This window comes from Notolepis coatsorum, assembly GCF_963971535.1.
Source record: "Notolepis coatsorum genome assembly, chromosome: 6".
Taxonomy (NCBI): Eukaryota; Metazoa; Chordata; class Actinopteri; order Aulopiformes; family Paralepididae; genus Notolepis; species Notolepis coatsorum.
This window is the reverse complement of record NC_140170.1, coordinates 98,289,012-98,301,716: the sequence shown is the minus strand read 5'-3', so window position 1 is coordinate 98,301,716 and position 12,705 is coordinate 98,289,012. Positions and strand designations below refer to the sequence as shown.

The 12,705-nt window shown below is 45.1% G+C and overlaps 1 protein-coding gene across 8 annotated transcripts in view; it reads right to left on the bottom strand.

The window, feature by feature from the left end:
- The window catches only part of nav1b (neuron navigator 1b), a 145,418-nt gene that overhangs the window by 71,826 nt on the left and 60,887 nt on the right, over positions 1-12,705 (bottom strand). For 5 of the 8 annotated variants that reach the window (XM_084317147.1, XM_084317151.1, XM_084317148.1 and 2 more), the window contains 8 exons: positions 11,152-11,893; positions 10,363-10,782; positions 9,676-9,717; positions 9,260-9,420; positions 8,432-8,605; positions 4,668-4,720; positions 1,062-1,085; positions 532-609 (listed from right to left, as the gene is read on the bottom strand). In XM_084317147.1, the coding sequence (XP_084173273.1) occupies positions 532-609; positions 1,062-1,085; positions 4,668-4,720; positions 8,432-8,605; positions 9,260-9,420; positions 9,676-9,717; positions 10,363-10,782; positions 11,152-11,893 (1,694 nt within the window). The remainder of the gene's footprint in view (positions 1-531; positions 610-1,061; positions 1,086-4,667; positions 4,721-8,431; positions 8,606-9,259; positions 9,421-9,675; positions 9,718-10,362; positions 10,783-11,151; positions 11,894-12,705) is intronic. The other 3 variants (XM_084317149.1, XM_084317154.1, XM_084317150.1) reach the window with 2 other exon arrangements.

Sequence of the window (12,705 nt, the reverse complement as noted above, 5' to 3'; positions counted from 1 at the left end):
CTGGGGACGCCCTGGAACCCCCTCCCCTCCCCAGACCACACTGAGAACCAATTGTCTCTCAGCCAGAAAGATCTGTCGTTTATCCAACAGAGACATTAGGAAATGAGCTCGCTTCCTGAAGAGGAGCCCAAATAAAGATAGTGTTCCCCGCAAGCTGTAGAGCCCACTGGCAGACTGCTCCACCACCGTCAATCACAAGTGCAGCACGCACGCACGCACGCACGCACACACACACACACACACACACACACACACACACACACACACACACACACACACACACACACACACACACACACACACACACACACACACACACACACACACACACACACACACACACACACACACACACACACACACACACACACACACACACACACACACACACACACACACACACACACACACACACACACACACACACACACACACACACACACACACAGGCTTGTCACGAGGATTAACACAGAATCACATTAGCCTTTAAAGGTTTAGAATATAGGCGGCGGCAGTGGTTACTATACATACGTTAGCGGTGAGCTGGGTGGTCAGGTTGGCCACCTTCTCCTGGGAGGACTCCAGCTCCCGTCTCAGTTTACGGATCTGCTGTGAAAGAGACGGGAAAGTGAGACGGAGCAATGTGGACAAAGTATACCTCGCAGGCCGCACAGAATTAGCACCATTATTGAGCTTGTTAATCGTTACTGCAGGCTTTGATTGTGACGAATGAAGAACAGTGATGGGATAATGTTGTTGGCACTGTGAATTTTAAAAGGGTTAAAATGTAAAAAATATAAAATGAAAAGACAAATTAAATGAAAAAAAATTATCGTTTTATTATGAAAGCAGATGACGCAAAGGGACAGACGACGTTGAATAAGAAATAATAAACCCAGAACATAAACAATCAATGGATCGAAACAAACGAAACAACAAATAAAGCTAGAAAGGTCATCCTGCTGGGGGTGGATGGGCTTGATGGAGGACGGCACAGGTTGGACATGAGGTGGAGGAAACGGACATGAGTGGGTGGAGTAGCAGGGACACGTTAGCCTTACCTCTCCTTGTATCCTCTCCTCAGTCTAAAGGATGCATGGCAAAGGCAAATAAACAACAAGAGAGGGAGGGGGGAGAAGGTGAACGTTGGGGGCAGCTGAGGAGCTAGACAGGGTGAAACAGGGACAGCCTATAGCAGATAGCAGCTGTCAGCCTATGGCGATGTTGTTTACGTGCTAGGCTACAGTATACCCAGTCCCAAGAGGCAGCGTCATGGTGTTTCTTGAATTTGATACCAGGTCATACAAATTCTTGTTTGCATGAATATGTTCAAGAGATGATGAGGATAGTTATTCTAAATTACATTTAACACATTGGCCGCCGGGGATTAGCCGCATCCTTAGCAGCTCACGCCATCACTGTAAACGGTGGGAGTCGCTCACCTTGTTTGCAGGGCTATAACTATTTAAATATTATAGCTATATGTGCATTACTATGGCCCAGTTGACATCGGGTATCTATCTTTCAAGATGTGGGAAAGTAATATTTTTTTACCATTCATACATTGTCGTTTTATACCGTGGTGAATATAAGTATAGTTTTAGAGTGGTCTAGGATAATTCCTAGAACGCTAGTAATAGCCTGCGACGTATATTATACTTAAACCGTATACTTCGTCCCTATACACGCTACAATGCATACAACAAATGCATATGATCGGTATATATTATGTTCCATCATGCATGCAGGAAATGGGGGGGGGGGGGGGGGGGTCGTTTATGATTAATTGATTGTCAAGCTGGAATTAACGTTAGATTGCTCTTACCTCTAGCCGAGAATGCAGAAAGAATATTCCAATTATTTGATTGCCATCTGCTAGATCCTATTTCCGTTTGGCCGACGCCATAAGCTCCAAAAGTAGAGATGCACCGAATGGGAAATTCTTGGCCGAAACCGATACCAAAAATAGGAAACAGTTGGCTGAAAACCGAATGCCGAAAGGCCGAAAATGATTCATAGAATAGAATTTATTTTTACCAATGTTGTTCAGCTACCTGATTATGGAAAAATATATGATTATGGCTAAACTTAACTTAAATAATAAATAATCACTATTATGGGTCCATAAAACATTTATTCAGCACTTCTGAATGCATACAGTACATTAATTCCAAGTCAAGTGCATTTTCTTTTCTCTGTAGGATAACTACCGTACAAAGTGCATTCAGAACAAAGCCAATGTACTTTAAAACTGCATAAAGATCTGCACACATGAGAGGGAGAATAGCTTATAGCAGACTTAATGATGTTACTGTAGTGGCTACAGTAAGCATTTTATATAAAAGTACCCCCTCCAATGTACAGTAAATTACCTAGTATGGTTGTCAATATTCCAATGTACAGCTTTGCTTGTACAGGTTGTACAGTGTTTCCCCCCCCCCCCAACCCCTCTACCAAACCCCCCCACCCCCCCCCCCACCCCCCCCACCCCACCCCCCCCCCCCCCCCCCACCCCCCCCCCCCCCCCCCCCATCTCCTCCAATGTACAGTTTCTACGTCAAATGCATATACTCCCTTTTCTGGACTCTTTTTCTATCACAAACAGTACTGTATTTGCAAATCTGGTATGTCATAAATGTATAGATGTAGCAGTACTGTCTATCTGTATGTCATGTATGTCATATATGTCCTGATGAATTGAAAATGGGGGACCCTGATGTAAACAAGACGAAAGTCTTTCTCTGGTCTGCATCCCCTTAACAATTGTGTGTATTGAGCTGTACTGTATTGTACCCATTCTGCAATCTGTTAATAAAGTTTTCAATCAATCAATCAATCAATCAATCAGAGAGAGAGAGAGAGAGAGAGAGAGAGGTAGATAGATAGATAGATAGATAGATAGATAGATAGATAGATAGATAGATAGATAGATAGATAGATAGATAGATAGATAGATAGATAGATAGATAGATAGATAGATAGATAGATAGATAGATAGATAGATAGATAGATAGATAGATAGATAGATAGAGAGAGAGAAGACCAGGGGTGCAGTCGTAATATGGGCGAAGGCCAAACGCCTGCGCGCTCCCGTGCACGCGCGCGCGCATACATGTTCCCTCGGTTGCGCACAGAACAGACGATACACCTTGTCTCATCCTTCCAGTCGAGAGATCAAGCAACCCCCCACCTACAGGGCTTGTATTTGGTTGTCGGTATCCTATTATTATGCAAAGTCTAGGTGATAAGTGCCGCGACGAGTCATTTTTGTGTGGCCGGCCGGCACTTACCACCTAGACTTTGCATAATAATAGGATGCGCGCACTTCGGCCTCAGTGACGAAGCCCAAACGTCGTTTGACCGCGTTTGCCCAGCACTGCACCCCTGGAGAAGACATGTGTGGCTGCCGCCATGGCGGACATCTGTGCTCTACTGAGCGCACCTTTCTAGTCCCCAGATGAATGTGCTCTCTTGACTTTGGCACAGTAGACGCGCAACGTGTATGCTCGAGAATGATAATAATAATAATGCTCTTCAGATTATATTATCAACGACAGACAGCGTCAATGTGAGAAATACAATCCCTCCCCCTCTCGCTCTGAAGAATATGCATATTAGATCACTCAGTGATTAACCGCGACGGGCATATAGTAAATAAGGATATAAAGCATGTTAAAGACGCATTTATTGGACGCGTTGCGCGCAGAGTTTACATAGAAACAGCGCGACTCCCGAGGCCCAAGAGGAGTTATCACAGGCTGCAGAACGCAGGACTGAAGAGCTCACGTTGCGCATGTAATGACTGAAGCCACGTTTTGATGACATCATCACAACAACACGCGTTAGGTTACAGGTTGTTTCTGTTTCGGTGATATATTTTCGGTGAAAAAACTCTTTCGGCCGAAAACTTTCGGTGGCCGAAATTTCGGTGCATCCCTATCCAAAAGCATATTGATTCTTGCGTCTCGAAGGCGATCAATGCACTCGACTGTTCATCTGGATCCACGTTACAAGATAACTGCGCCCGGACAACATTCACCGACGCACAGAGCCATGCTTCCTGCAGAAAGTAAGTGCAACATTGGCCGAATACCACCAGGCGGCGGTATCGGTATTTTCCTTGCTGGATGAATTATGAATGGCAATAGCGAATAGAAGAAAAACTGATCCAATAACGAGTATACTCGTTGTCTGGCGCTCAACGATTGGACGGCAATAACGAGTTAACTCGTTGTTGGCGCAGAAAGGGTTAAGAACCAAGATAAAAAAAAAAAAAAAAGCTGTTATAAGCCTACTCCACTGGAATGTCACTGGAAGGTGAAAATGTCATTTGTAACAACAATATATTTTTTAAACCAAAATAGAGGCAGTATGCAACTATTTTTTTTTATTCAATTCTGTTGGTTGTCAGAGCAAACATTTTCTCTGAACTCCCAAAAGATCATCAAGCAATTTCCTCTAAACTGGCGTTGTGACAGTTAAAACAATGACAACACTGGGAATCAAAAATGATTTCCCCTTCATAACCCTTTAAATGATTGACCCAGTCAAGGGAATGCAAAGCGTTTTTGATCCTGAACAAACACGGAACAACAACAACAACAACAACAACAACAACAACAGCAACACTTACAACAACAACAACAACACCAACTGTCTTTACTCACCGAGGAATAGTTTGATGATGCGTTCGAGGCCAAAGAGAGGACAGAGCCGTGCACTAAAAATAGAGGGGGTGAGAAAAGCACAAAATTACTTGATATTAAAAAGGTTGGTTGTACTCAATCAGTGCCTAGAGGTCGCTGTTTACCTTGTGGTAAGAAGGCCAGCGCTCTGTTCAATGGAGATAATGTCGGTGTTTGCGAGTGCTAAAACTATATTAAATATTATAGCTATGGATCTAATAACACCGTTGATTGTCAGTGAGTTTCTTCCGGTCAACATGCAAAAAACTGATTATTTTTTCATCCGTACATTTCCGTTTTATACCGTGGTGAATATGAGTATAGTTTGAGTGATTCTGAGTAATCCCAGGAAAAGACGTGAAAACTGCGTTTTAGTGATATTCAATAAACACGTTGCCATTCCTCGCTTGGATCAAAAATCTATCTGAAATCAACGCTAGATTATCGGTATTATCTTTCATCATGCACGCATGAAAGGGAGAAGGGGACGCGGGCCCCTCCGTGCTTTTGATCGCTACAACACACACACACACACCACCCTGACATGCTTCGATCGCGGGAAAATAATTATCGTATCAATGCAAGATCGATAACATAGAGTCCTTACCTTGTAAATGATGTACTGCAAAAAGAATAATCCAATTATCTGATCGCTATTCCAAATACTGGTCGCGTTTGTGTATCCAGCGTTATCCAGCATTGCATATAAATTGGGGGGGGGGCCTAGTCCATGCATCGTTCGAAGCGCCTGCCTTGCACGGCTCAGCTCGGCCAAGGAAACAAACCACATCGTTTCAAATGGGGTGCAATAGGGGCCGCAAGGCGTTAGGCGGCGGTATTGGCCGTTTGCGATCTCAGAGCCATTCCCAATGATAACATCGGGCTGGATGGATGAATTATGAATGGATATAGCGAATAAAAGAAATAACAATTAAAACCCGACTTTTCTCGTGATTGACGCTCAACCACCGGCGAGATAACCAGACTTTTTTCGTCATTGGTGCTGAAACAGTTAAACAACACCATGCTATACTGCATCAGTACATATTAACACTTTCAGCGCCAGATGTAGCTGTTTACTGTTACTGTTGAAAGGCCACCGCTTTAAACGAATGGGAATACGTGGCGGTGTTTAAAGCGCTAAAGCTATATTATATATTATAGCTATGGATCTAATAATATAGTCGATTGTCATTGAGTTTCTTCCGGTCAAGATGCAAAAAAAACATAATTTTCCCATCCATACATTCCCGTTTTATACCGTTGTGAATATGAGTATAGTTTTAGAGTAATTCTGTGTAATCCCAGGAAACGCCGCTATGTAGCGTTTAGTGCATTTCACTAGAAACCGTGGCATTCCTCGCCTGGATCAACAATCTGAAATCAACGCTATATTATCGGTATTATGTTTCATCATGCATGCATGAAAGGGTGGGGGGGGTTTCTATGCTTCGATCGTCACCAACGGAATACGTTACACACACACATTACACACATACGTTAGGATCGCGGGGAAGGGATTCTTCTATCAACGCAAGATTGATACGATATAGCCCTTACCTTGACTAGGATGTACTGCAAAGAGAATATTCCAATTATCTGATCGCCATTCCACGTATTGATGTTGATCATGTTACCAACATAATCCACCAAAGAACATGATCCGGGAGTGCTTGATTATCCTCAATCCATGTGTTATAAACGTTACTCCTGCCCAACTAGGAAAACCCGGACCGGACTTTTTTGATCGACAGACAGACCAAGCCAGAGAGTTTCCAAGGATGTGCAATACCGGCTGCAAGGCGGTATTGGACGTTTGCGATCTCAGACCCATTCCCAATGATAACATCAGGCTCCCTCGATGGATTATGAATGGAAATAGCGAATAAAAGAAATAACGACCAAAACCCGACTATACTCAGGTCTGGCGTTGTACGTTCGGCGAGTTAAACCGACTATAGTCGGGTCCGGCACCCAATGCGTTAAACAACACCATGCTATACTGACTGCATCAGTACATACATACTGTACTACAAAGTTAAGAGGACACAGCAACGAGGCGGGAAAAATTACATACGATCAAACATCTGCTGACAACACTGAAGAGGTGAAATACTCATCAGGCCTCGTAGAACTCAACTGTAATCTAAAATGGAGGAGGCCATACAGACTCCCCCCGCCCTCCCCTTCTCTCTGTTTAAGGCCTGCTGACATTACATTTAGTAGCCTGTTCAAGGCAGGAATGTTGCACCGTGATTCCGCCTCGCCGACTTGTATAAAAGGTATGAACATGGAATATGGAGTGGGGGGTTGTTGTCGGCAGCGGAGGTAGTCACATGGCCAAATCTACGTCTGTATAAAAAAAGAGACAGCTGGGAGCTGGGACACCCACGCCCGCCGCTGGTGCACTGGGAGACTGTCAAACCCCCAGGGAGAGGCGAGCACACAGGGGCCAGGGTAAGACCTCCGCACTGGTTTGGTTTCGGTTCAACAGGCAGGCTCGCCCCGGTCTACCGGCTCGGTACACCCAGGCGCCCCCGGCACGCAACCTACACTCCGTCAAACCCTCGGAGCGTGTGGCAGCTGCGGTCAGAAAGCTGTCAGGGACCCGGACCAGTCGGGCCCTGGAGACTAGCAGTTTGAAAGCAGGGCCATGCGCCTCGCACCTCAGCTCCAACCTCCACCCTTGATGACACTTATTCTCAACCGTGCCGCACGGCCGAGAAGGCAATAATGATTGTATAATGACATTAAAAGTATAGACCCCTAAAATAAGACAACGCCCCTTTTTAAAAAAATATTCTAGGAAAAAACCCTGTCTTATATTCAGCACAATATGGTATTTAATGTTTGCTATTGTTCTACTATCATGTAGAATAGTGGCCAGAGAAGCCATCTTGTTTCGCCAAATAGCAAACTTTGGAAATACTTCACCTATAAGTACAACCCTGCTTAGTTTCCACAATGCTGTTTGTTGAATGTTCGCTGAAAGAATTGTGTTCGTGCATAGATCACTAGATTGATCAACTTCTAATACATTTTTCACATAAGCATTTCCTGGTTGCTAAGAAGACGATGGCGCTGTTGTGTTTACACGTCACGCCCTCCGATTCTGGAATGCCGACATGCTGTCCAAAAAAACACATGGGGCAGAATTTTGCCAGCTTTGTTTGGTTCAGTGTAAAAATGCAAAGCTGGCATAATGAGGGGTTTTCTTTAGGGCAGCAGTTCTCAAACTACGGGTTGCGACCCAAAGTGGGGTCGTTGCTAGGTGACAGTGGGGTCGCGCATTGGCACAAAAAAAAACTAAAAAAGAAAAATTCCTTAATTCCACGTTGAAATTACATGATACATTAAGTGGGGGGTCGCCAAAAAAAATCCTAAATAAAATGGGGTTGTGGTCGAAACAAGTTTGAGAACCCCTGCTTTAGGGCAATATTGCAGGATCTCTGTTTAAAAGGGGCTATAGTATAATCACAGTATAATATGATAGCTTTGTTTAACGCAGGCTGTTTCACACACACACACACACACACACACACACACACACACACACACACACACACACACACACACACACACACACACACACACACACACACACACACACACACACACACACACACACACACACACACACACACACACACACACACACACACACACACACACACACACACACACACACACACACACACACACACACACACACACACACGGCAGGAGGTTTCACTGAGCGCGCTCACCATCATCCCCAGGCTCGCGGAAAGAGCCAGAGCGCATCATGCTTTTGGGCCGGTCAGCCAGGGACATGCTGCTGCCCAGCGGAGACGACCCGTAGAGGTCATAAGTGGAGTCGCTGGGGGGACCTATGCTGTTGGAGCGGGTTATCCTGGGGGTACCGCTCGAAATCGGGGCAACTAGGGTTGAGGACAGAAGGGAGGGGTCAGAGGGGAGACTATCACAAATACACAGCACTGCCGACACACACACACACACACACGCACACACACACACGCACACACACACACACACACACACACACACACACACACACACACACACACACACACACACGCACGCACACACACACACACACACAACTTGGGATAGCGCCTTATTCTGATAACTCAGTGTAAGCAGACACTGAGGTTCCTCAACAGTCAAAGTGATAAATATAGCTTGACTAGACCCACATAACCTCTCTTCTATATCACCAACGTATTTCACATTGGCAGCCAACAGTAAATGGGTCTACATATGTGATAGTCATATTTCACATATAGGTTAAGATGATGATCTCATATCATAAGATTGTGATATCGGCCCGTACCGCAGTTATACATCATTTAGGTTCTATTAATGACTAACCATGTCAACGTGGCATTTCTTAACTAAAAACAATAAACTGTGAGGCGTTAATATGACCTTCCTCGACACAGGTTGGTATTTGACAATAATAGAAAAAGGGGCGAGGGGGGTGTTCAATCTCATTAGATTCACACCTCATAATGTACTAGGAATGCATATTGAGATGTTGGCAGTGGAAGGGTCGGCGGGTAAAGTAGACTCACCCACGTTGGTGAGGGGTGCCTTGCCAGAGGAGGGCTGGAGCGTGCGGGTTGGAGAGGGTAGCTGGGGGGGGCTGTCGCTCTCAGTCATACTGACTGTGTTGTGGGAGTGGCGCCTCCCATGTTTCCCCCCGTCACTATCTGACAAGCTGGAGCCATAGCGCCTGAGACAAAAGACAGGGGATTGATTTCAAGTAATGGACATGCATTTACAATAATAATAATAATAATAATAATAATAATAATAATAATAATAATAATAATAATAATAATAATAATAATAATAATAATAATAATAATAATAATAATAATAATAATAATAATAATAACAATAAAACATTTAATAATAATAATAATAAGTCTTATTGGACTTCATATACATGTTCTGATAACTACTGAAAATGCACGGTGGGACGTACTCTAAGCCTTTCTTCGGTAAGGTGTTCCTGTCTGTTTGCAAACTGTTAAAACAGAGGAGAAGAAGATGAAGAAGCAACCACAAATAAGCATGAGACGATCAAACACATTGTCAACATAACATGAGGCGATCAAACACGTTGTCAACATAACATGAGGCGATCAAACATAACATGAGATGATCAAACATGTTGTCAACATAACATGAGACAATCAAACATGTTGTCAACATAACATGAGACGATCAAACACATTGTCAACATAACATGAGGCGATCAAACACGTTGTCAACATAACATGAGGCGATCAAACATAACATGAGATGATCAAACATGTTGTCAACATAACATGAGACAATCAAACATGTTGTCAACATAACATGAGACAATCAAACATGTTGTCAACATAACATGAGACGATCAAACATGTTGTCAACATAACATGAGACGATCAAACATGTTGTCAACATAACATGAGACGATCAAACATGTTGTCAACATAACATGAGACGATCAAACATGTTGTCAACATAACATGAGACGATCAAACATGATGTCAACATAACATGAGACGATCAAACATGTTGTCAACATGAGACGATCAAACACGTTGTCAACATAACCGCTTATCCAGACAGCATGTGCTTCTCTTGTGTATTTCTACGCCCAGTGGTTCTAGAGATCAGGTACCTGTCTGGGAGGTTGAGCGAGGTCCGGCTCCCCGCGCCCCAGGTCCCTGCGCCTCTCGTCTCCTCCTTGCCATGGGACTCCACCCTGATGAACCTCCCGCTGGGAGGCACGCTCATCTGGAGGGGCAGGGACTCCATGCTGCGGTGCATGCCCGACAGCTTGGGGTAGAGCAGGGGCGAGCCACCCAGGCTGAGGCTCTCACTGGTGTATGAGCCGGGGGAGTCTATGTGCAGGATGGGGGCCGGGCTGGGCGTGAGACGCGGGGCGACGCGGGAACCCGCCAGGTCCTGGAGCTTGGAGTAGGGGGGGACTTTGGGCGGGAGGTCGTGGATGATCATGCAGGAGTCCAGACTGTTGCAGTTGACCTTGTCCAGGTGGGCCAGGCTGGGAGGACGTCCCAGAGACTTGGTGTTCAGCAGCCTGCGAATTAGACACAAGGAGACAGAGGTGTCAAAACAAGGAGTGAGTCCTGAGACATGCTGCTCAGAGACTCATGAATATAGCATCAGGGTAAATACAGTATCAGGGTAAATACAGTATCTACATGATAAGGGTTTGTCTTAATTTTGTGGTGATGAGCATACATTGAACAAAATGCTATCACTTGAAAAAAGGTTTACATAAATAGTTTAGACAGTGATCACATAAAAGAACATCACCCAGATACGAATATTGACAGGTGACATACACAGTATATGTTTTATTTTTTCTGCCTAAAAAAACAACACACTTCATCTTTACTTTTATGTCTTTCTGCATGCGTTGGTGAAGGTGTTAAATGTTAGAAACCTTGGTGTGGTTGGAGAGGACAGCTCAGGGTATCTGCCGCTACTGGCACGCCGCAGGCCGTGTAGTTTAATGCTGGACTCCCCGTGGCACTCAGACTGCATGTCCTCTCCTTTGAGAGAGCAACAGTCCATGTCAGAGGCCACCGCCTTGGCCTTGGCCCTCTCCTTCTCCTTCTCCCTGTCCGTCTGGTTGACGGGGCCCGTGCTGGTTCGGCTTCCCGCCTTACCGACGGGCTCCTTCATCCTGGGGCTCGGGGAGGCCATAGGCATGGGTTTGAGGCTCAGCAGACCGGCGTCCATGGTGCTGCTCCCGGGCCGAGATGCGGGGCGACCGATCAGGCTGAGGGTGCTGGACTTGGCCGGCCTGGGCAGGCTCCGGTATTGGAGGCTGTTGCGGGCGTTGGGGCCCAGGAAACCTTGCTCACTGCTGGCATCGAAGCTGTTCTTGCGGCCCCCGGGCGTTCCGCCGCCCACAGGCTTCACAGGGATACCAGAGGACTTGGGTGTTTTGCCCAGAGTGGCAGAGCCACTGGAGATGGTGGTGCCCCCTGCTGTCATAACGGTGGCGGTACCGGTGGCTGGGGGTGGCTTCTTGTAGCCGTAGGAGGAGGGCTTGACCAAACCTGACGGCGGTTTGCGGTGCTCTCCGCGGTGGTCCCTTCCAGCGTCGGAACGGGACCGCTGCAGACAAGAGGCCTTGACAGACATCTTGGACTTGTCCAAGGGCTTGTCACTTTTATGAGCTGTGAAACACACATGGTTTAGTTTAGCACAGTTCATATAATTCAAAACTCATAATTAATAGCAACTACACACAGTGAATGTTTTTCACATGGACACCTCACATTAGGCCTGCAGAGAGTGATCTGAAGTCGACGAAAACAGCTCATAAATGAGATGAATGACATCATTATGACTAACGTTGGAAAGTAGCACAAATCAGAAACTCATGCATCAGTATTATTCTCCAACTACCAATACTTTGGTGAAATAGAAGTACTGTACATAATTCATGGCATTACAAGAGAGACAACATATAAGCAAGAAACATCTGTATTTACTTTAGAGGTTTTATGTGGCTGTGACGTGCAGCGTGAATCACCACTCCGACAGACTCCTAATCCTCGATGGCTACACGCCTCTGTGACTAAAACAGGCCCTTTTTACCCAGAGATCACCTCTTCCATCTGTATCATATGACACACAGTATGTCAGTGAATTGTTGATCGCTGATGTAATTGCGAATATGTCAGCGTACTAGGCCTTGGGAAAAGATTAGGTTGAGGATTAGCACAATAGAGGAGCACAATAAGTTGAAACTGTACTAGTAAGACACTGAACTGGCCACTTGAGTTTTTCCCCCAGGTTTAAAGGCCTGTACATATCTAAAGATTTTAATAAAAAAAAAGGAGAGAGAGAAAAAAAAAGGCTCCATGCCAATATTCTCATGCTGAATGTTTTTTTCTTTTTCGTCAGACTGGAGCCAAAACACATACAATCAAATATTGTTTTAATCACTCGTATTAGCCGGAATGAAAATGTTGAGGCGGTTTGT